Source organism: Cryptomeria japonica, chromosome 3 (genome assembly GCF_030272615.1).
Source record: "Cryptomeria japonica chromosome 3, Sugi_1.0, whole genome shotgun sequence".
NCBI lineage: Eukaryota > Viridiplantae > Streptophyta > Pinopsida > Cupressales > Cupressaceae > Cryptomeria > Cryptomeria japonica.
This window is the reverse complement of record NC_081407.1, coordinates 98793070-98818625: the sequence shown is the minus strand read 5'-3', so window position 1 is coordinate 98818625 and position 25556 is coordinate 98793070. Positions and strand designations below refer to the sequence as shown.

General features: G+C 33.7%; 2 protein-coding genes across 6 annotated transcripts in view; one reads left to right on the top strand and one right to left on the bottom strand.

Moving 5' to 3' along the window:
• LOC131046032 (uncharacterized) overlaps positions 1-15241 on the top strand; it is an 18957-nt gene extending 3716 nt beyond the window's left edge. For both annotated transcript variants that reach the window (XM_057979682.1, XM_057979683.1), the window contains exons 2-3: positions 10449-10539; positions 14886-15241. In XM_057979682.1, coding sequence (XP_057835665.1) covers positions 10449-10539; positions 14886-15078 — 284 coding nt within the window. In that variant the 3' untranslated portion in view covers positions 15079-15241. The remainder of the gene's footprint in view (positions 1-10448; positions 10540-14885) is intronic.
• Positions 1-25556, bottom strand: part of LOC131046031 (argininosuccinate synthase, chloroplastic) — a 26793-nt gene extending 1237 nt beyond the window's left edge. The window contains exons 1-10 of one of the 4 annotated variants that reach the window (XM_057979679.2): positions 25446-25556; positions 21779-21926; positions 12672-12736; positions 12457-12538; positions 11094-11232; positions 9441-9489; positions 7540-7722; positions 6019-6093; positions 5751-5936; positions 985-1073 (exon numbers count right to left, since the gene is read on the bottom strand). In XM_057979679.2, coding sequence (XP_057835662.1) covers positions 985-1073; positions 5751-5936; positions 6019-6093; positions 7540-7722; positions 9441-9489; positions 11094-11232; positions 12457-12538; positions 12672-12736; positions 21779-21899 — 989 coding nt within the window. In that variant the 5' untranslated portion in view covers positions 21900-21926; positions 25446-25556. Of the gene's footprint in view, positions 1-984; positions 1074-5750; positions 5937-6018; positions 6094-7539; positions 7723-9440; positions 9490-11093; positions 11233-12456; positions 12539-12671; positions 12737-21778; positions 21927-25117; positions 25373-25445 lie in introns of those variants that run through there. The other 3 variants (XM_057979681.2, XM_057979678.2, XM_057979680.2) reach the window with 3 other exon arrangements.

The following is a 25556-nucleotide window of genomic DNA, read 5'->3' as shown; positions in this document are numbered from 1 at the left end:
TATGAGTATTTTCATATAAATTTAAATCAATAAACTATATTTGTTTTCTTTAATGTAATTAGCGCATGCCCTTTTGAATGAAACTACAGTGTACCTTAACCCGTCTAGTGAAAATAAAATTCTTTTCCTTTCAAATTGCAAAAAAAAAGTAAAAACTTGATACTTATTGACAACAAAAATTACGCTCCTTCCGAATTCCCTGTAGGATTTGAATTAAGTTCAAGAAGATGTAAATTTATGATCCTAAGGGCATTAAAGATGTTCTGTCTGAGGTTAAAGAGTCTACAGGCATAGAGCCTAGTAATGGTGCAATCTAGCAAGGAGGGGGCAAATATTGGAAGAGGATGAATATATTTATTATTTTATTTATGCTTCTGTAGAGTGATATGTTTATGACTTTAGAATACAACTTGCAACCTCCACCATTATCAATTTGTATGGCTTTGAACAATTTAAGAAATTGTATAAATTTTCACCTTCAAAATAAGGTTAGTAAATATGTCTATGTTGTTACATTCAAATTTATAGTTCTTGTGTTTGTTATTCTGATTTAAATTGAGACATTTCTTTGTCCAAAAGGTTGTGATACAACGGTAAAGAAAATTCAAAATTCCGAAGAATGACCCCCAAAGTCCAAAACACCGCACCAAAATAAAGTGGCACATAAGTTGTAGGACATCTGCAAATGTGTTACCACATCCAAGACTGGGTCTTGTTCCTTCCAAAACCAGTCTCGGCCCAGTAATGTTCCCAGTTACCCTTGACAGAAAGAGATGTGAAACACATCATTTAAATTTCCTTTCTTGCAAATTTCTACAATTCCATTTCAAGATTCGAACAACATAAACTTGTTCAACTCATTATTTTCATAAATTATTGCTTGCACTTTGCAGAATATCTAAATCGTTATCTGCATAGAACTTAAAGTGCCTAAAGTATTTACAAATAAAATATCATCTCAAAAGATAGGACGTAGAAACTCACTCTGCTACATTTGGTGCTTTCTCTGGGTCCACTGTCATCAGAAACATGTCACTGTGTGGCTCATTAGCTGGATCTTCAAGGATATCTCCCTAAAAATATAACAAACAATACCTTTATTATTTGCCAGTTAATCTTAATATTTGTAAAACTGGCAAGAGTTAATGTGTTCTGTTAAAGTTCACTTAATCCAACAGATACATAAAAAGCAAATCAGCCAGATGATATATTGCATTAAGCTTGATAATTTAACATTAAAGCTACCAAAAAAAATGACAGATCTCAAAATAATAGATAAACCACCTTTGAGGGTACAAACGCCTTCAATGCAAACACACTCGATAGATGCATTAACCAAGGCAGTTGATATATATGTTCACCATGATACTCAATGTTGAAGATTAGCGTCAGTCAGTAATCTGATCTGACAGTGTAAACTAAGTTGTCTAATTGGCCTAATCGGCCTTAGACAACTTATTTTACAAATGAATGTTATATCGTTAAGATTAAATAATATTTACATATAATACTATTTATGAATTGATTAATATAAACAGATCAATTAGTGTATGAATCGATTCATAGATCAACATATGGTTACTGTTAGTTTGATTCTATGAATCAATTAAATCAATTTGATCTTATACTCAAATGTATATTAACCGATTCTATAATTCAATTTATATTAGTCTGATTCCTTAATTGTTCCGTATTATCTAAACCTGTCTTTAGACGTGTTTATGGAGAGTCGTGATGGTTAAGTTAGACATGTTTATGTCTAACCAATTCTAAGGGAGAGTCGTGATGGTTAAGTTAGACATGTTTATGTCTAACCAATTCTAAGGGAGAGTCGTGATGGTTAGAGAGACATGTTGGTTGGATTGGATATTATACTACATATCTCTGTTCAATCTCTCCCTCCATTCTAACAGAAAAAACAACTGCAGAAGATCGAAGGTTAATTCTGTCCCACTTTCTCATATTCGAACTGTCCAGAATCAACAGCAGTTCATGACCTCTGTCATTGTCTTACACAGTCATCAATCAATTGAATTCTCCCTCGTGTCATGGTTCATCTAGGTACTGCAGATCCTCATTAAGATAGATTAAACTCATAAGTTTGAACTGTATAGGTTCCATCCTAAGAGAAGAAACTTGTTCATAGACAAACAATTTTGAAATTATAATCTGATCACCAAATTTAACATGGTATCAGAGCGGGTACGAACCCCGGGAAAAGGCCCTGAGACTGTATGCAATCTAATACGACTTGTTCATCATGTAGAAGACAGCGATGAAGATAGATAACCAACATTGAATTTGGATGTAAAAGATAAGAACATTAATATAGGAGTGATTCAAGAGATAAAGACGAAGTATCATTTTCATATGGAGCAGTTGCCAACTGTTGGGATGCAGAGCTCGAACGTGGACACCACCATTGTTGAATTTAAGGCACATCAATGATATATTCTTGATGACAATGCTTAGTGGTCTCATATGAAGGAATTCGAACATATATTAGCGATTGAATGAACAAAAGAAGGGATGTGTTCATAGTCAATATGGACAGAAAAAGCAACACTAAATCTATGAAATGGGTTAAGGAGAGCGGCGATTAAATAAACCAATAGCGACTTCAGAGTATTCAATATGGATGACTTTATAAATCAGCCAACTTCATACTTGTTCAGTGGTTCGTAATAAGAAGTTTATTATAGTGCGACTCCATCAGAATGGTGCAACTTTAATATTTTATTAGACAATAAAACATAATCATTGTTTATGAGGAAACATTGATTTTATCAGAAATAGTCATCTTAATCAAAGGCAGTAGTTTTTGAAGGCAGACTCTTCTACATGGAGATAAACATAATTTTTGATAAAGCCGACACAATAAATAAAAGTTTCAGAATAAGAGTAGCATGGTCGACTTCATACGCTGGGTAGATTTCTTAAATATGGCCAACTTTATTAATACAAAGTGGCAAACAGATATATAACAGTTAGGTTGTAAAGTGTGCAGCGATCATTATTAACATATGAGGTAACCTTTGCACACAGCGGCGATTAGAATTGTTTACAATAAACATTTGTTAAGAATGCAAATATAAAAAGATTACTTGTAATGATAAACACAACTTGGTAGTTTGCCACGACTGACTTGGTGAAAGAAAGTGCAAGTTCAAACAAACTAATATTAAAGTATGATTAAGAAAAGGTTGCAGCGATTAGTAAATAAAAAGTGTGTACAAAGGGTGTGACTTTTCAAATGGGCATCTTTTAATAGAAACATGAAGGTACAAATGACATTCAAATGTGAAAGACAAGTGTGTGCGTGAGTGTGAGAATAGAATGCTAATATTATAAATCAAAAGGAAATTTGTGGAAGTGTGTGTATGGTGTGAATGAAGAAAATGAAGATGATCATTTAGGAGATCAAAGTATTGAGATGAAGACATATTGCAGATTATAAATCAGATTTGGGTATAGAGTGATAAGTGTGTGAATAATGCTGGAAATAGAACAGCATATTCATGAGAAGAGATATACATAAAACTGAAAATATAAGAGGGAGTCACATCATTTTTGAAGTGATTTGGGATGTTGGCTCTTAATGGTCTTTCTTCATCATGGGAGTCATTTATTCAAGGGATAAGCGCAAGATCAAAACTCCCTAAGTTTGATTGATTGAAGACACTGCATTCAAGAAGAGTCAAGATTGGCTACAATAGGTATTGGCCAAAGCTCCACAAATGAAGATATTCAAGTTCTTGCCGCGCACTCCTCAAAGAAGAAGGGTAAGAAAAGAGACTCCAAAAGAAAGAAAGATGAGGAATGAAATGGTGCTCCTACACACAAAAGAAGGAAGGACATTTCAGAAATTCAATGCTTTAGATGTGACAAATATGGTCATTACGCAATGAAATGTCCAACCAGGACTATGCCTCAAGATTTTCTCTAGTGATCAGTCAAAGGACTATGATTCATGAGATGGAGTCCCATTTATGTAGGCTGGAAGGCCTTTATGCTGACTTCTAGGTCATGATATTCCTGGATAGATGAATAGTTGGTAAGCTTGGAATACACCAAGAGTGATGCAGACTCCAACCTTGTATTTCATGAAAGGTCAAAGAATGTGGAGATTATTGTAGAAAGGTATCCTATTCACTAATGTATTCATATTTTCAAAAGATGTTTTAAAGTGTAAGCTCTTGTGATTGCATTTCTCTAAGAGAGAATTACGGAGAAAGCCCTTATTTACACCCTTTGATATGGTTCATGGTGGATGTCATGTGTGTGACTCCGTGACAATTTTGGTTCAATGCTTGATGAGCCCCTGTGAACATTATTGTGAGGTGACAATCTCTCAATAGTGAACACTTGTACATCTGATCATTATCGTAAGGCAATGATCTTACAATATTGATTGATCATACCATTATGATGGATATCATGGGACGTGATATCTATGGATATGTCATAATGGCTTATATCTCTAGTAGTAATATCTATGGATATGCCATAATGGTGGATATCATGAGACGTGATATCCATGGATAAGCCATAATGGTGGATATTACATAAAGAGATATTCATGGTGGATTTCATGTGACGTGAAATCCGTGGACATGCCATGTAGTAATATATGTAGATATACCATAATTGTGGATATCATGTGAAGTGATATCTACGGATAAGCCATAATGGTGGATATTACTTGAGGAAATCTCTATGGTGGATATCATGTGAGGTGATATATGTGGATAAGCCATAATGATGGACATCACATGAGGTAATGTCTATGGATATTCCATGTTGTTTGTTATCACAGTGAAGTGATAAGTTTGTGACTTAGATCTTGAGTAGATTACCTCCCTAGCTAAGAGGGAGTGTTGAAGATTAGCATCAGTCAGTAATCTGATCTGATAGTGTAAACTAAGTTGTCTAATTGGCCTAATCAGCCTTAGACAACTTAGTTTACAAATGAATGTTATATTGTTAAGATTAAATAATATTTAATTATAATACGATTTATGAATTGATTAAATATAAACAGATGGATTAGTGTATGAATCAATCAACATATGGTTACTGTTAGTTCGATTCTATGAATCGATTAAATCAGTTTGATCTTATACTCAAATGTATATTAACCGATTCTATAATTCAATTTATATTAGTCTGATTCCTTGATTGATCCGTATTATCTAAACCTGTCTTTTAGACATGTTTATGGAGAGTCGTGATAGTTAAGTTAGACGTGTTTATCTCTAACCAATTCTAAGGGAGAGTAGTGATGGTTAGAGAGACATGTTGGTTGGATTGGATATTATACTACATATCTCTGTTCAATCTCTCCCTCTATTCTAACAGAAAAAACAAGTGCAGAAGATCGAAGGTTAATAATTCTGTCCCACTTTCTCATATTCGAACTGTCCAGAATCAACAGCAGTTCATGACCTCTGTCATTGTCTTACACAGTCATCAATCAATTGAATTCTCCCTCTTCTGTCGTGGTTCATCTAGGTACTGCAGATCCTCATTAAGAAAGATTAAACTCATAAGTTAGAACTGTATAGGTTCCATTCTAAGAGGAGAAACTTGTTCATAGACAAACAATTTTTAAATTATAATCTGATCACTAAATTTAACACTCAATGCACATGTTCGTATAAATACAGTTATACAGATTAGTAAGCCTAAGTGAAGCTACAACTCTTTGCAAGCACCTCACAGAAAAACAAGAGGAAAGAAATTCATATCACCTCATGACTAAGATGCCATAGGTTTCGATCTCTGCTGTAAATTGATTTCTTAGTTACTGGAACAGGAACTCTATGTCTTTTAGCATACTCAATGGCATCTTCTCTTCCTTTTATATCCCACTCACGCCAAGGTGCCACAACATTCAGCATTGGATTTAGTGCAAAGAAAGTTAACTCAAACCGAACCTGCAGTAGAATACAACACTTCAATTTAGCTTATATATGAAACGCCAGCAATTCTTAAAACCAAAAACCTATAGAACCAAACCTGATCGTTTCCTTTTCCTGTGCATCCATGTGCAACTGCATCTGCCCCAACTTCTCTAGCAACATCCACCATAGCCTACAAACATAAGTGAAACTGTAAGCGTATAATAAAAGTATATTTGTTTAAAAGCTATTTCTGACAGTTATCAATGCTAGAATAGTTTATCCTTGGACTATTAACAAATTTGGTTTACATATTTATTCCCTCCTAAAAACTATTAGAATGAGTGCAAAAGCCTCGACTGCTCTGGAGACAGGAAATTTAAAAAATAATAGTAAGAAAGACATGGCTGCTTCAATCTTTCATATTCTCAAACTTAATTTGACAAGATATTGACCTCCGCAGTACTACATACCATAAAGGCAACTATCTGTATCCGAAAATTTTCAGCAAATCAAAAGATAAAGACATTTTCAAATTACCATGATAAGTTATGAAAATCTAGGAAAATCTCAGACTAGAGTTAGAATATAGAAACTTATGAGCAGAAAACATCTTCTCTCACAAAAATACAACTTAAAACTTTTCCAAAATTTAAGCTCCTCACTTACAAAGCACACAAATAAAGCACATGAGTCAAAAAAGAGATTAACAAATTACTTTAATCTAATGCTCATTTTAGCCATACATATTAGTTAAAATAAATATCAAGATGCCCCATGGCAACAATCATCAGAGACGATGCATTAGAGATGCTCTAAAACCAATGATAAATAAAATTTACATGCAAATATCAGGATGATTTCTCATTCAACTTTGAGGATTTTGTTGCACATTCTATTTTCAAGGATATACCCTCACAAACTTCTCACCTCATTCTATTTTAGTAACAAACATTCAACCACTTACAATTAGGAGGTATTTTTTTGCAATGCGTCAATACATGTTGTTTTATAAAAGATTCAACTCCTTGTTATTTTAGTCAAATCTATTTACCCATATTTCATGAGTAGCAGTTCACATGAGTCCATCTCTCATAAAGCATGAATGGTCCATTTAGCGCTAATTGCATCTAGGTGATGCTCATTGGGGTGACATGTCAAGGGTCAAGACTTCTTGGAAGTTGATCCATCAAAAACACCAAATACATTAAAAAGCAAGACCATCTAAAAAATACTGTCCAAAGACAAATGAAAAGACCAAACTTTAGAGTTGACCCATCAAACACCAAATACATTAAAAGCAAGACCATCAAAAAGATAACATCCCAAGACAAATGAAAAGACCAAACTTTGTCAATAATTTAATTGACATTGTCAAACAGATTCAATATATGGCTGACAATAAAGAATCAAAGTTGATTTAGTACTATTGCAATAGTAACTACGGATTGTCCAAAAAAGCATATTTAGATGTTTTAGAATTTAAATAATGCGTTATAAAAGTGGGTTGCTTGTCTTCTGCGTGTTAGCCAGTCCTAGTATGATACCATCAAAGGGTACATGGTATCTGCATGGAAACAATGACTTGACATACTAAACGAAAATAAATTTATAGTAACTTGCGAAAATTAAAACTGACCTTTGCAATGACAGGTCGGGCCATTGATGTTCCTAGCAAATACTTTCTTTCATAAATTGCACCAGCTCGCAAACATGGAAAGACATAATCTCTCACAAATTCTTCTTTCAGATCCTGAATGATAAGTTGGCTTGCACCACTGGCCGTAGCCTTTTCTTCTAAGCCTTCAGTTTCACCAATACCCTTCAAACAAAAAGTCCACATAAGTTAGAAAATTAAATTTGTGGACATACCTCTGACAATCCCAACTTTGGAACAACCACACTTGCCACCTATATGACCGATGTTGCTATTGTCAGATTATAGAATCTCACAATCAAAAAACTAATTATTCTTACAAGCCAAAGAGCAAACATTATTGGCTTTCTCGCAGATGACATTATTGTCAGATTATCAGCAATTCAGCACCTAACTTAAAAACCAAAAACAACATATTTGTGCAAACATACAGGCCAATTTGTATTTCTCTCAAAACAAAAAATCATGCTCGCAATCAATATGCTTCATATTCAAAATTTAACCAAAATAAATAAATAAAATTGATTATATGACCAAAACAATTATTTAAGTGAGATGATTAACACCAAAAAATTGGTGAAGGCGTGGAACATTAATATAAACAATACCGCAGATTATAAAGCTTTAAACGTCTAAGTTTATGATGCCTATAGACCAAACTTTCATAAACCAACAGTCTAATATTTAGAATTAGGTATATCAAATTATCAATGACCAAAGAGAAGCAAAATGTAGAGAAGAGAATACAGAAAATTAATCTGGAAGGGGCAAGATGAAAAAAACATTCCGATAGAAATGGACTTGCATATAGGAAATTTTGTGTTCTTGGGCATTCTGTTTTCCTTTAATGCATTTTCTGTTGATTTACAGTAATATATTATGCACCAAATCGAAAAAAATGCTTTATTAGATTGATATGCCAGCATGCTTTGGTTAATAAATTCTAATTTTTCTCTAAGGTGCTGGCTGTCAATCATGTAGTATTTTTCTAGTTGTGCCCCCAAGCTGCATCCCATGAGAAAATGGCCAACTTTGTATTCCGTTTTCTAAGCTTCCTTAAATTGATCTAGCAGAACACCCATGAGAAAAGTGCCCTGATGTACTGCATCCACAAATTCAATGGAGGGTTATTGATTCTTAGTTTATTGGCAAAGGCTCCTATTATTTTACAGTTTTATATTTATGAAATAATTGCATTCAAAGTCTTTCTTTACCATTTGTTTAGAAACAATATCAACTTTCCAAGAGAACCAAACATGTCGGAACATGATATTTGTGTAACACTATTCATTGAAAGCTTTTAAATTTAAAATGAAAGAGAGCTCATTTATAGGAATTTGTAGGTAAACAGAAATTCTTGAAAACCTATCTGATGATTTAGAATCCAAGGAAATATGCCTTGTGATTTTCTGAGCTTTAGGCCAATTGCAATTTGTTTAGCTAAATGCATATATATACAATAATAGTAACAGTACCATCTGACCTACCTTCTGAATTCATCAAGAATTTCTAAGCAGGAATTTCATTGTAATTAAATTATTATTTTTGAGAAAGGAAGATAATCATTGATGCCAAAACAATTAAGCACATTAAAAACCAGAAAGCTAAGAATTGAGATACTACATCTAATATTCAGAAGAATCTTAAGAGCGTTAGAGAAGAATAGAAAGGGTGCAGATGAAAATGTATGTCAGTAGTGGGTGCAGTCCATAAATATGGTGAAGAAATCATTAATGCATCAGATTAAAAATCACAACAGGAAAGCTTTAACATTGGTTTAAGTACCAAATCCTTCAAGACCACCCAGCAACAAACACACAATATGGATTCATGGTATAACGCCACAAATTTACAACAGGCACAAATATATAACATGTGCATACCTGGCCAATATCTGCAGTAAAACATACGACATCACAGCCATAGTTTTCCCTGCAAAACACAACATAGGAGTCAACAAGCTACCAACTCATCACTAACTACATAGTTATTAAATACTTAATTTAATTAACGAAAGAAAAATAAAGAACTATAACATAATCTATGTAGATCCTAGTAGTATTACACACAAGAAAACCATGATTAACCCCAAGAAATCACAACCCACTACATATGCTGTATTGTTTCTCAAGTTTTTCAAAATTTAATTTGAAACTTTGAATTGTTATACATCTCTTTTGGCTCCATTTTGCACTTAAAGATAAAAAGCAAAGGCGAGATTACCGTTTTTGCTATAGGGAAAAGATCTTAGAGTTAACTTTGAATAGATCTCTTCCAGATGAAAAAATTTAAACCACAATGAGTTTTTTTATATATATCCTCACAAGGAGTCTTCTTTTAATTTAAACCCTGATGAGAGTATAGGTTGAAAAAGATAGAGTTGCACCTGGAAAAGGAGATCATGCTTCATAATAAAATTGCCTAATGTTTTAGGTCCAACCATATGCTTTTTATGTATAAAGCTCTTAGGTGAATGTAACATAAAAAATTTAAGTCATATAAATAACTTATCAACAGCTTTTTTCATATGTAAAACGTATGTTTTTAAATTTTATCTATGCACACTATATTCCACATGAAATTTACTTATTTAGTTTCCATTTTTTTGCTGAATTTCATTTATACTTTTATAATGCTGTGCGTGCCCAACATTTGTATGTTTTCCATGTCTTTGGTAAAACATGAATTTGAGCACCCAAATTGCACGCACAACTCTTAGGCTTGATAATGACATGGGATTTCATTGGTTGAAACTGGAAAATGTTTCTGTTATAACGTGCTCACATTACCAAAAACACATAGAGTATCAAGGATACTCGATCACTTATTGTTCACTGATTAAGAGAATGATCTTAGCTGCCAAGCTGACATCATAATCACTGTTGTTGCAGATGATGATCAAAACATTACTGCATCCACTACCCAAATACCACTGTCAATATGGGCTGGAGGCACTCAATTATTCCACCCATTAATGGCAAGGTAATCAATGTAACCATTCTTGCATGACACACTTTTGTTTTCATTTCTTATGAGTCATCATATCAGTTCAACTATGAGCATACTAGTAGTCCTGATTGTATACACTATAACTATAGGTGACAAATCCATCATTTGTTATCCAATTTCCTACTCCTTTATTATTGATGTACTCAAACATTAATACATTCTAGCTCTTCAAATCTGTTTGCGTATGTAGGTAAACAATGCATTTCATGGACATGTTTACAAAACATTTGAAAATAAGAAGTAACATCCAGCCATATAAAAGTCATTGTAAATAGTAGCATGCTAATAACATTATAGAAATCGCAGAAACAAAATGAAAGGCAGATTCTGCTCAATTTAAAGACCCGCAATAGAACACGTTTGATTATAACTTGTGCCTTGCATTGAACAATTACACATTCTATTATTTGCAGGTGGATAGTAAATGACAAATAGCAACCAAACCACTTGTAGCATTGAGAAGCGAAGTTAACAGTTTGTTTAGTGTGAGTCAAGTAAAAATTTAACAGTTAAAGCAAGAAACAAACCTCAGCCAAGGAACGATCACTGACGTGTCTAATCCACCACTATAGGCCAGAACCACTTTATTTAATTTTCCACGTATTCCTCCTTTTCTTTCCTTTGGTGTTTCTGTCCTTTCTTCGGCAACTAATGCCACTTTAGTTGCTACAATAATCAAATTTCAATATCAGTAACTGCAACTCTGAAATCTTAAAATAAGTTCTAAACAAGGACAGAACAATACAAAAGCCATTGCAAATGTTAAGAATAAATGAAAAAATAAAAGTGAAACTCTGACACATAACTTGTTATTCTGAAAAAAGATCAATTGCAAATTTGAAATATATCAAAAATAAAAATAAAAAACCCATACAGAATAGATTCTGCCATCAGTGTTGTCAGTAAACTAAGATAGGCAGCTTTGATATAGTACCTTTTAATTAGAACTTAGAGATAAAACAAACAGATGACTTATGATACAACATATCATTTGCACCTTCATAGAATTTACAAAGGAAGATCCTTATGATGCTACCATTAACCTCTAAGTACAATGTATTATTCATCCCTAATAAATGCCTTTTCTTCCCTGGATTAGAACAGCCATAACAGATATATAGAAAAATAAAATAGCCATAATTTGTATAAGATATAAAATACACAATCTGCGTATGACCTTTATGATAGAACTTTTCCAGTTTTGTAAAAAAAAATCATAAGACATTTTCCATATGCTATGCCTCTTTGCTAGAGGTTTAAAATATCATGTGTCAGTGACAGAATCATAGAAATCAAATAGAACTTAATCTACAACAGCAAATACACATTGGCTAGTTTAAGCTGGACTCTAATCTCAATTTGGTACGTGTCAAAATGTTTATGCATGTTTAACATTGTTGTTTTGATTTTTTTATGAAAAAGAAACACTGAGGACTAACATCAATTTATACATCACTATGCTAACATGAAAACTACCGTCATAACATGTCCACTAATGTCAAAATCAAACCCAACTTCATGTAAGGATTGAAAATATATACTATGCCTTGCAAATCTAATGCCATGGGCTAATTCTTTAAAAACAAGCATAACCCTCCAACATGTACCAAGAAACCTCTTGCAATGAAACCTCTTGACATCTTGCATTTGTATATCACTATGTCTGTATTCCATATTACATACTACTAGAATGTAACAATGCAATACACAATTTATGTGCCTAGGCAAACATAGTAAAAGGCTTCAAATACAATTTAATAGTGAATGCGTAAGAATAGATAATCAAATTATTTTTCATATTAATAAATTGAATCCAAATCTTCAAATGCAGCCAAAGTTTTAAATTATAAGTTGAGATGCTCTAGAATATTTGTTTTAGGTATTCTTCACCTGGAATTTGGGAGACTTTGCTTGAACACTTTGCATCGAGAGTAATATCTTCCCCTGCCAATTTGCTTGATGATTCTCCTGACTAGATATCAAGTGAAATGAGAAATAACTTTTCATATAACATTAATGAATACGAAATGCATTGCTCCTTGATGTGACATGTGGCAATCTCATTCCAGACATAATAAACTCATTAATTTACCCAAAGTACTCACGTTTGAAAAGATTTGGTTTTGATTGGAAGACAACACTCGCAGCGATGTTCTACCACCTGTAGAAACTTGTAAATGTAAAATAAGTTAGAAAAGTATGAAAATAATAGAAGATTTTTGACAGTTCCATAACATCAAAATCACACCCTTAACTTCATTATAATCAAATGCTTTGATTGCATGATGAAGTGCATTCACCGTGTAATGCACATTTTATAAATCCTATACATGACCAATCAAATAAAATATCCCCAAATACTGGACAAATCTATAGTCTTTCCATTTTCCAAGAGTTAGAGTCCCTCCCATGTGAGGATGGTAAAGAATCTAACATCTAATAAATAAAGGGCAAAGTTTGCAACTTTTGGGTTCTCATGTTGGCAGAACAATTGGTCATGCTTACATTGGATACTCAACTATCTTTTACATATACAGACTTTTCTTTTGCAAAATGCAATAAAATATCAAATACAGAATTAATTCATAAGCAGCTTAAATAAGACTTTATCTGTTGCAGAAAACCGTATGCAGATAAAAGGAATTTAGATATTACAAGCAAAAAATCAAGTACTAAACATCTTCAGCATAATAGAATATTTTTACAAAATACAAACTTGATTATTGAGGGCTAACTCACTTAAGATGAAAGACCTAAGAGATCCGACTTCCCCATATCAATAAAATAGTAGATGAAGAAGATATAGTTGCTATGGTTATATATAGTTTGCTACTAGCGTTTTACTGTCATGTTCCGTCCTTGATCATCATATTTTTCCCAATCAAGAAATACAACCAAAATATAGCAATTAAAATATTGTTAATTGTTTATTTATTAATTTAATATTTTAATTTATTTCTTATACACAAATGAAATAAATGTAACAATTACTATTAATTAATTAATAGTGTATTATTATTAATTAATTAATATTTATTAACTGATGCTATTCATAAAATGTTTTATGAAATAAATTAATAATATTAAAAAATCATGGGTCACTTATCTCCAAAGGGGCCCACATAATCTTAGAGAAAAAGTCAGCTACTTTGAATAGTGGCGACTCTTCTTTGAGTCACCACCCTCCTATAAAGCATCGAGAGGGAAGAAGATATTTTTTCCATATTGCGTGGAAGAAACAATCTACAGCAATCCGATCCCAGTGAGCAAAAGGTGATAGCCAGAAATAATAATACGTGAACTGCATTTTACTAAATCAATACGACGAAAGGAAAAAAAGGGAAATCTATAGCGACAAGAGACGGGACAGACCAAGGCGGAGAACCCAGGTATGTCGTCATACTCAGAGTTATTATGAGCCGTGGAAATATGTCTGCATCTAGAATATATGTATTAATATTTACATAAATTGCATTATTCCATACTGAGATGATACGATAATTAGGAGTTGTCTTTCTGTGCAAATAATGATTGAGGATAATTATACGAAATTGGGCATAGTCTGTGCTTTTGCCTCAACAGGAAGTCTTACAGAAGTTGTCTCATCTTATTTATGAGTCCCTCAAGATATCTTGAAATTGGAAGAACAATTTAATACAGATTTCTGTAACTTTAAATAAACTTAATAAATAGTTTTGATTGAAGTGCTGAACTGGAATAACTTCCTGAAAGCATAATAAAATTTACTAAGCATGAACAAATAAAACTGCCTTTGCAGGGAGAGGGGATCTGTAGGGGGGTCGATTACCCACCCAAGTAATCCACCTACTGTGTAGTAACGGGCCAGTAGGCCACGAGGGCAAGTCACTGCTCCTGGGCTTGGGTCTGGTATGATGAACCACCTGTACCATCCGCTACCTCTTTGGATAGGGTAGAAGACCTAAATTAAGAAACCTAAATATACATTAATTTCTGAACAATAATAACATGAATCTTCATGATCAATTGTGACCATAAGAAAACAAAGTCTTTCTGTCTCCTGGCAAATTAACAGTATAATAAGATAAATTACGTAAATTATTTTCTTGATATTTATTATGCTGGTATCTCTGATTCATTTATCTCTGATTTACTTATCTCTGATTTGTACTTAATTCTGTTATCTATTCCAGGCATTGTGTCTGATATATTAAGCTAATAAGGGGCTTTCCACTGTTCTAAATCTATTATATAAGCATAGTTATATAAACATAGTTCCAGTGATATTATAGACATTCTTTTCCTGCTGTCTGATTTATTTTCCTATAATCTGAACCCAGGCAAAACATTGTACTCTGTAATCAACAAGGGACATTACAAGTGGTATCAGAGCATGATTCTACCAGCCTGCGGGGCAAAACTATTTTGAAAATCATTCTCTTAAGAGCAACAAGGCATTCCTATATGTGTGTAATGTGTGTTGAGTATGCTTACTCCATGTGTATTTTATATGAATTCTTTTGCTATGTATGATTTGTATTGCTTCAGATCTAATATGTTTTCAGCATATGTGTTTTGTATGTATGCCTTGTGACTTACATGTATCTATGTGTTCACCTTGCAATTGATGTGTCTTCAGCATGTTTACTCCATGAGTACCTTTCAAATGTATATTTATGTATCCACATATATGCTCCATGCCTTACAAATGCGTATTCAAGTGTATGATTCATGACCTGAGTGTATCCATGTGTATGATTTCTATGCCTTGCATGTATCTATGTGTCTATTTCATGTCTTATTTGTATTTGAATGCATGATTCATTTTTTACATAGCTGCTCCGTGCCTTATGTGTACTACAACATGCCTTATGCATATTCATGTGCGTTGCTTCTTGCCTTACATGTATCCATTATTCTATGCTTTACACTTCACGTCTAATGTATTTATGTGTGTTACTTCATGCCTCATATGTATACCGTATACTACGTGCACTCACATGTATGCTTCATGCCTTAAGTAAATTCATGTATATATTTCATGCGTACACTTCATGTATTCATGCCTTAGTGTATACTCCATGTTTTACGCAAAGTTGCATGGACACGGATACGGCATCCGATACCAACGATACCGTATTGGTATCCGATACCAATACGGTATCGGATACGGATATGGCTATTTTTTAAGACCCCCAATATGGATAAGACTGGACACGTCATTCATAAAAAACACATAAACATATATTTAACACAATTTTCTAAGTTATTCAAGGAGATTTTCATTACTTCAAAAGCAATATAGACACATAATTTCTTCATAAATAATGATAAGTTGATTTATCATTTTACAATATGCAAAAATAGAAGAGTTGCATTGGAAGATAACCCAAAAAATGGGTCACTGAAATAAAAAAACATTTCATTTGTCTTTCTCATTTGGTGTAGGTTTTGTTAATACCATTTTTTTTTAAATGCATTAATGAAGTTTTTAAAATTAAATTTAGGAAGATTTACGTCAATTTTTTAAAAAAATCAAATCACATTAGTATTTAGCATGGTTGGAAATCTAGGATTTTTGGGCATGCGTGGGTACAATATTTGACGTGTCTCTGGGCTGTATCGGATACGTATCCGTTTCAAAAAAGGGAACGGATACGGGGAAACGTGTTCCCGGGGAGGGACAAAGGAGTTTCCGGAAACTCTGGTTTTACATAAATGCTTCTTGCCTTATGTGCTTCCATTTGTATACTTTGTTCTTTACACCCTATGTGTATTCATGTGTGTACCTTATGCCTTATGAGTACTCATATAGGTGTTTTACACCTTATGTGTATTCATATGTATGATCCATGAAATGTATTCATGTGTATGACCCATGCCATACGCATATTCATGTCTTACATACAAATTTCACACCTTGCAATATACATGCTTCATGTTCTATCTATTAATGTACATGCTTCATGTTCCCTCTATTTATGTACATGCAATACACCTCACAGAGCCTATACATACCAAGAATGGTACGTAATATTAAAATGTAGTGACAACCTTGTGAAGACACCTATGAATAAGCATCAGATTCACCATAAATGGCATTAGTAAACAAATATAGAAAGTTTTTGAACATAGAAAATACAGAAACAAGAGTAGTTTACATATCTACATTTCAAGTAAAACTCAGAAATGCCAAATAATGAAAGTATCAGGAAAAATTCATTCACAAGGATTTTGTGTTTCTCAAAGTCAGGTCCAACACCATTCTACTTATCTTTAGGATACTAATCCATCCTTGGGCTTCCGCTGTTCTCCTTTTAGACAGATTTTTGGAAAGAAATGTATTAAACTAACATCAAGTAGGACAAAATAATTTCTTTAAGCATTAAGCAAGGTGGTGTATAGACGATAGTTGAACTTGTAGGACAACAAAAGTATTTTGTCGCATGAGAGATATGAACATTTCAATCTTCACTATTTACTTTTAGACAAGCTAAGCAAAAGTAGTAGGTTTATGGGTTACTATATATCTAAGAGATGCAAGATATTTGTGCAAGTAATTAGCCTACAAGTACAAAGAAAACTCATTTCCTACCAACATAGCATGGCATGGAAAGGGGGCTTTAGATCTCATTTACTCAGATATGTGAGTTATTCAAGAAATCATTACCAACCCTCAATGTGAGACATTTCTATTGTTGGTCGATGATATCTCAAGGAAAATGTGGGTTATATCCTCTAAAGAAAAGTTTGATGGTTTTAATAACTTTGTCAAGTTCAATTCACTGGTTGATAATAAGAAAAATAGGCAGATCAAGACCCTAAAATTTATTACCGACAGCAAGTTCACTCCAATACACTTTCAAGAATACTAAAAAAGGAAAGACATTTGAGACAATTCAATCCAATACACCTATCAACAAAATTAGGTGACTGAGAAGAGAAACAAAAATATAATGATAATTGCCTAGTACATGATGCACGATAGAGCCATGCTGTATGGATAAGAAGCAGTGAACAGGATGGTACATCTCCCATGTTGAAGATATTATAGCTACGGTCGGATTCCTCTGATCAACCTAGCTAATACAAATGTCTAATTGGCCTATCGGCCTTAGACATTTGTAAATTTGATTTACTTGTTCCTGTTATTATTTTCGTACTAAAGTTGCAGATCAGTTAGACTGTTTGTGTTTACAGATTTATCATATTAGATTATCAAATTGCATTGCATAATCAATATTTGTTAGTATCGGTTCTACATAACCGATTCCATTTGTTAACATATTGTCTAATGTCGGTTATATTTGAATCGATTTGATTCCAATGGTCATCGGGTCTATTAGTGAAGAGTCACGACTTCTTTGAAATTCATGAGGCGTCATATATTAGTATGATTCATTTGGAGCGTGACAGATATAAGATGGATTTATGGAAAAAGTCGATAATATCCATACAACGATAAATAAGATATTATTATACAGCAGTCCATGATAACACAGTTCGTGATTATTGTCAACTTGGAGTAAGCCAATAACCTACAGCACTCAGTGAACACAGCAGTTCATGATTATCATCAACCTGTAGGAGGTCGATAATATACTGCAATTCATCATCACTAAAGATCGTGGCTATATATATATTATCCCTGAAGATCGTTTATATATTGTGACAGATTGAATTGATACCTTGCATTGTTTGAATTAACATCAAACTGAGATTAAAGATTCAAATAAAAGTCTAGATTATCTTCAAGTTCATCTATTTCTTTCAACGTCAAACTGCAGGTGATGCAATTATAAGACCAAATCTTCAGCAGACAACCCACAGAAGATGTCAGAGAAGTGTCAGATTTGGTTCCTTAAATTTGCAAGGGACATTAAGGAATGTATAACTAAAAGGTAGCAATATAAAAGATTTTAATATATCAGATGCAGGTATCAGAAAAGAAAGAGTAGTTTGAGTAAGCCTCAGTTAGGAAGAGGACACAAGAAACAATTAATAGGAGGACATTTCTCTAAAGAGCATGTCTCTAAGAAATAGAAGGTATATGAAAAGGGGCCTGGAAGGTGGAGAATCTATCTTATTATGACACTAATCTTAAGTTTCAGTTAAGCAGCACTATAACAATTGAGATATATATATTTCAAGTATACAGATCAGAAAAAGTTATCAGGATAAGTTCTATCCTTTGAACTATTCTTAAAATTTAAATTAATAATGAAATGTCATCAGTCTGGGTAAATTTTATATTATAGTTCTCACTTTAAGTCTGAATGGTTGTCTCAGAACTAAAATTAAGGCAAATCCCAAATAGGGACATTACAGCAGCACTAAGTCCCCCATCAAGTACGCCGACCCCTAGGTCGGGCTAGGAGGCTGAATGACTGGGTGTTCATTCCGTGCTCTTGGGCTTGATTGGAAAGGACAGGCAAGGGACTCCATAGTGCGGATTGGTTGTTAGGGAAAGTCTTAATTGAATTCCGAAACACATGTCATGTAATTTGCAATGGTGATCTTCCATTGCAGATGTTGGTGGGACTATTCCACAAAAGGATTCAGATGGATTCACATTCTTAGAGGTATCTACTTGCAAAGGTGCAACGGTTCACTTGTGAAAGCCATAGAGGTACTTGTGCTGGTAATGATAGCATCTAGGGTTACAAAGCCAAGATTGAGGCAAGAGGGCTCTCTCAGTGAGAGGGAGCATATTGAAAGGGGATTTTGTTAGGATGATCATATTCCTACCTAGGGCTTGATCTTATGACAGTAGATCCATGGTGGTTTTGGATACAACACTTCCAACCGTATGAGGATCATACTAGATGATGAGGATCCTAAAGCAAGATATCTTCCATGATTGGGACCATGTGAGCAAGGGATGCTTCCGTGACAGAGGGAGTAGCTAAGAGAATGTGCTTCTATTGATATCCGAGGATCTTGATTATATTGGTTCAGAGGGAGTGGACCATGTCAAGATGGTTTCTCTAGTGATCAGTCGAATGACTATGATTCATGAGATGGAGACCTATGCATGTAGGGTGGAAGGCGTTTATGCTGACTTCTAGGTCATGATATTCCTGGATAGGTAAATACTTGATGAGCTTGGAATACACCAAGAGTGATGCAGACTCTCACCTTGTATTTCGTGAAAGGTCAAAGCATGTGGAAAGGTATGCTATTCACTTAAGATACTATGTGAAAGACTTTCTAGAGACATGGTGGAAAGGTATGCTATAATGGAAAGGTATGCTATTCACTTAAGATACTATGTAAACTTTCTAGAGACATGGGGGAAAGGTACGCTATTCACTAATGTATTCTTCTTTTCAAAAGATGTTTTAAAGTGTAAACTCTTGTGATTGCATTTCTCTTTGAGAGAGGCTTAAGGTGAAAGCTTTGATCTACACCCTCTGATATGATTCATGGTGGATGTCGTGTGTGATGCCATGACAAACATCACGTGAGAGAGTCCGTGATGATTTTCTTGTACTTGTGTGTTTACCCTCTAGATGAGCCATGGTGAATATCATTGTGAGGTGACGATCTCACAATAATGGTTGATATCACGTGAAGTGATATCTATGATTAAACCATAATGGTGGATGTCACATGAGGTGATATCTATGGATATGCCATAATGGTTGATATCACGTGAGGTGATATCTATGATTAAACCATAATGGTGGATGTCACATGAGGTGATATCTATGGATATGCCATAATGGTTGATATCATGTGAGGTGATATCTATGGATATGCCATAATGGTTGATATCACGTGAGGTGATATCTATGAATAAACCATGCTGGTGGATATCATGTGACGTGATATCTGTGGATATGCCATAATGGTTGATATCTTGAGAGGTAATATCTATGGGTATGCCATAATGGTGGATATCATGTGAAGTGATATCCGTGGACAAGCCATAATGGTGGATATTACATAAGGAGATATCTATGGTGGATATCATGAAGTGATATCCATGGATAAGCCATAATGCTTGATATCACAATGGGGTGATATCTTTCCTTTCCACATATGGGAGTAACCATTGTGGTCAAATATCATGATGAGGTGATAAGCTTCTTTCATACACATGAGTGTAGTCATTGTGTTAGTCATCACGATGAGGTGATGTGTCTTGTAGAGATTGAAAAGGATTCCTCCCTAGCTAAGAGGGAGTGTTGAAGATATTATAGCTACAATCGGATTCCTTTGATCACCCTAGCTAATACAAATGTCTAATTGGCCTATCGGCCATGGACATTTGTATATTTGATTTACTTGTCCCTGTTATTATTTTCGTACTTAAGATGCAGATCAGTTAGACTGTTTGTGTTTACAGATTTATCATATTAGATTATCGAATTGCATTGCATAATCCATATTTGTTAGTATCAGTTCTACATAACCGATTCCATTTGTTAACATATTGTCTAACGTCAGTTATATTTGAATCGATTTGATTCCAATGGTCATCGGGTCTATTAGTGAAGAGTCACGACTTCTTTGAAAGTCATGAGGCATCATATACTAGTATGATTCATTTGGAGCGTGACAGATATAAGATGGATAGATGGTAAAGGTCGATAATATCCATACAATGATAAATAAGATATTATTATACAGCAGTCCATGATAACACAGTTCGTGATTATTGTCAACTTGGAGTAAGCCAATAACCTACAGCACTCAGTGAACACAGCACTTCGTTGTTATCATCATACTGCAATTCATCATCACTAAAGATCATGGCTATATATATATAAACCCTGAAGATCGTTTATATATTGTGACAGATTGAATTGATACCTTACATAGTTTGAATTAACATCAAACTGAGAATAAAGATTCATATAAAAGTTAAAAACTACCTGATTATTAAATCTGATCAAAACTAACATCCCAAACAAAACTTAATGCTATTTAATTTTGGTCATACTTAAGTTTTTTTAGCCAATCTATGATACGAGAAAATATGGGCATGACAATGGCATGCCAAAGGGAAAAAATTTCAGGTTTTCCACAAAGAGTATTTGAAAATAAATCAGCTACTTGTCTCTTGACGTACTTGTCGAACTGAATCCCTTTTTTCAAGGATATTATATTTAAATTTTATCAGAAAAAAGATTGTTCAAGAATGGCTGTTTTAAAACAACCTCCCATATTTTTTAGGAATACTTGAGAGCGATAAGAACATGCAGAAAAGTTGCAGTAATTGCCTCACCTGCAGAAGCATTGAAATGCAGAAATTTCAAATCTTGAGTGTGTCTACCACCAGCTTTTACAGGGCTTGAGAGAGACAATTTGGTCGAAGAAAACATAGAAAAAGACTGAAGTTGAGCCATATCAATATATGCAACTTTCAATTCAACCTGCACCCATTTTCAAATTAAAAAAATTAGACAGATTTCAATGCTTGTTCACGTTACTGGGGAATGGTAGATGTAAAAATACACACAGTTGAATCCAAAAGCACTCCATGTTACTAAATTCATGGCTGTGGAAAACTCTTTCCTACCATCTGAAACAAATGAAATCTTCTTTGGTTTTTAAAAAATTTAAAATTATTAATGCACACTTCCTGTGCATGATGTTCAAAGAAAAAAGACACTTCTAACACAGGCTCAACAATGTTTGTTGAACAAATAAGGCAAATTTTATGAAATGGAGAAAATATTGTTTCTATCCCATATATATGGATAAAATTCAAATGAACTTTGAAGAATATCGATAATAATTATGAGCAGCAGCAACTACACAAGCTTTTTTAGTGTAAACTGTAAGGGGATGTGGCCTAACAGTAGAGAGGGTCAGTATAACCCCACCAAGGTTCAACCCTATAACCCCATGGACATGTGGAGAGTTTGTGATCCAACAAATATCAGGTACCCTCAAATGTGACCCATGTGTAATGGAGTGCATTAGAGGGTGGCCCATGACTAGATCTTAAGAATGTACTTCAGCTTATTCCGCAGAAAAAATGTGGTCCTAGCTAACAAACCCCATACAGCCATAGCTTCATCCAACACTTATCAAGCAATATATAAACACACACAAACACATTTATACATACATAAATATATCAACTATCAAGATATTTTCTCATGACTGAGTCAAACTATGCACCAGATCATAAATTGAAGAATTAATCTTTCATAAGGTAGACCAAAGTCAAGTAAAAAGAAATACAAATCAAGGAAAAAAGACTTTTATTTTGTACATATTCATCTCCATCAGAAAATATTAATGAGGAAAAAAACAGTTAAGAAGCTAAAAGTACCTTTCAAGAATAGTTTTCATTCTCAAGTTATTAGTAACTGCTAGTTTATTAAATATAGCATAAATTTTATACCTAAGCTTGTTAGGAGAACATCAAAGGGCAACCATCTACAGATCTGGTAAAATGTCAATCTTCCTGCAAACTAGATCTGTATGGTTTGCCTTTAAGCTTCTATTAATTAAAATAGGTATTTTACATGTTGCAATCAAGAGTCTTGTACTTTGACATTGTTTGCAGTTATCCAATTATGCCATATCATAGCAGCATTCACTGTTATCTGTTATTCATCCAGACTTTCGTAACAAATTGATAATTACTGCTCACCATCTTCCAGGTAAAACAGTTTTTAATGATATTGAAGATGTGGAGATCTGAATCCCCTAGATAACACAATCAAAAATATTGACTTGACCAGATAAGTACTTTTTTTTGCCTCTGTTTAAAGTTTATTAGCTATGGGTTGCATCTGGTCACATATAAATTTCTAACCATCTTGAAATATTTTGTGGGGAATTTTAATATGATAGGACAAATTTTGTGCAATCTGAGAAGTGGGTATGCCAAATAGAAAAATCACACTAGTCCTGATGAATATTATCATTAGAGTATAGACTAGAATATAGTCAAGACAACAGTCTAGTCTGGATGGTAAAGCATCACTGGGGTATGAATCCTCCTCTAGTCTAGACAGTAGAGCAGCAAACAAAATACACTTTAGTCTGGGTGGTAGACCAGAGCAGCACTTACGAGATAGGCAGAGGCATAGCCAGATTGATAGAGCAGATAATACACATCGATGTCAAGCACAAGAACAGGGTTCCACTTGTTGGTGAGAAAGGCAGAGACGTAGCCAAATGACTGGTGAGAATGTCTCAGTGAAGCTACATGCTTAGAAAGTGTGTATGCACTCAGTCATAGCAGATAATACAGATATTGGTGTCAAACACTAGAATGAATTTTCCTCATTCCTGGTGCTACCACAGTACTTTGTCTTTGTGGACAGGTCCCATTTTCAACACCATTGACCAGATTTTTATCTATTCCAGTCTAATGAAAGGGAATTATAGCAACCATATTTGTTTGACTAGATATTGCTAAATGTGCCTTCCAACCAATCCAAATCAGTTATTATTTGTATCAATTGTTATTGCATAAAAATTTGAAATGTTATTTGTCTCTAAACATAGATTGAATCTATGTTTAGAGAAACTCGGCAAAGTGACAAGTTTCTTCAATATTTAAATTAAAAGAAAAGTATTAAGTAATTTTACAGTCAACTAAAAGTAATAAGTCCTATGCTATGACTATCATAATTACATTGCCAGACCACGAAAGATTAAAAAGATCAAAATATGCATCACCACTTATACTGTTAGTCAAAAATCATTTTTGAAGGCCAAAACAAATGATAACCATGCCTTTAACATTATTATTTATAACCTCACTTCATCATAATATCACAGCAGATTAATATAGTATTATAATATATATTTTAATATATGTATTATACAGGCATGTAATATTAATAATAATATAAAATATACTACATTTAATTATCGTAAGACAAAATATATAGTAAACAATAATATATATAAATAATCAATATAATAATAATGTAATAACATACATGCAACAATCAAGTGTTCCAGTATACAAAATACTTAGATCAATACTGAGCATTCGCTACTGCATTGTGATACTCTTCATTTGCAAAAGAGAATTGATTTCAAAAGATTAAAAAATTGGATCATCGTCGCTAACTAACTGCAAAACGCTAAAAGTTATCTTCTATATACAGAAGTGTGACTTCAACTGTAAAAATCAAAACCCAAGTAATGCCTAAAATTGCTTGATTTATCTTCTTAAAACAGAACCCAGTTCAAAACCAGTTCTTGAACATACCACCAGATCAATTGCCAAAACATAAGAAAGAATCAATTACTTCGCAGCCCTTGTGAAGAAAACAGGGGAAATACCGACCCCTTGAAAGTTTCAGAGATCTATTTCCAAAAACCGCTTGACAAGAAAAAACAAATCTGCAGTTAAGAAGTGACAGCTTTTCCAGAAGTTATTTCTATTTACAATCGAAATAATCTAACAGAAATAAGGAAAAAGCCTTTTACAAAACCACAGATTTCAGATTCTATATCCTAAAACCCTATATCTGTTTTACACAAGCGTTATTCTTGTCTCCGGGTATTTAAACCAAATGTGAAATAGCAGAAGAATACAATATTCTGATAAACATGAAAAGCAGTGCAGAGAGAAACAAAAAAATCTTACAGGAAAAGAAATCTGGATCTGCAAAATCCTGGAGGGAAGAGTCGAGAATATCTATGCACCTCCCTCACACTGAATGTGCGGGGTTTAACGGCATTTGTTCATCTATATAACAAAAATGAAAATACTATTTGAGGATTTTAGGCTACTATTTGTCCTAGGTATATTCAATGCAAGGGCTGTTTAAACAGTGGGAGATCCTGTTGGAAGCCTTCGTCAGGATTAGGTTTTCATATGAACCCACAATATTTTATATATTTATGAATATTCACAGCAATCACGTGACCAAAAAATTCAATGGCTGCAGAGCAGTCGGCGGTCAAAAACTTACGGAGTTGCGTGCACGACGTGTCTTCTAATATCTAATATGAGTCTGCGTAGAACATGGCAAAATTGAAATGAAAATATTGGCTGTCCACATATGAAAAAGAATCAAATCCCT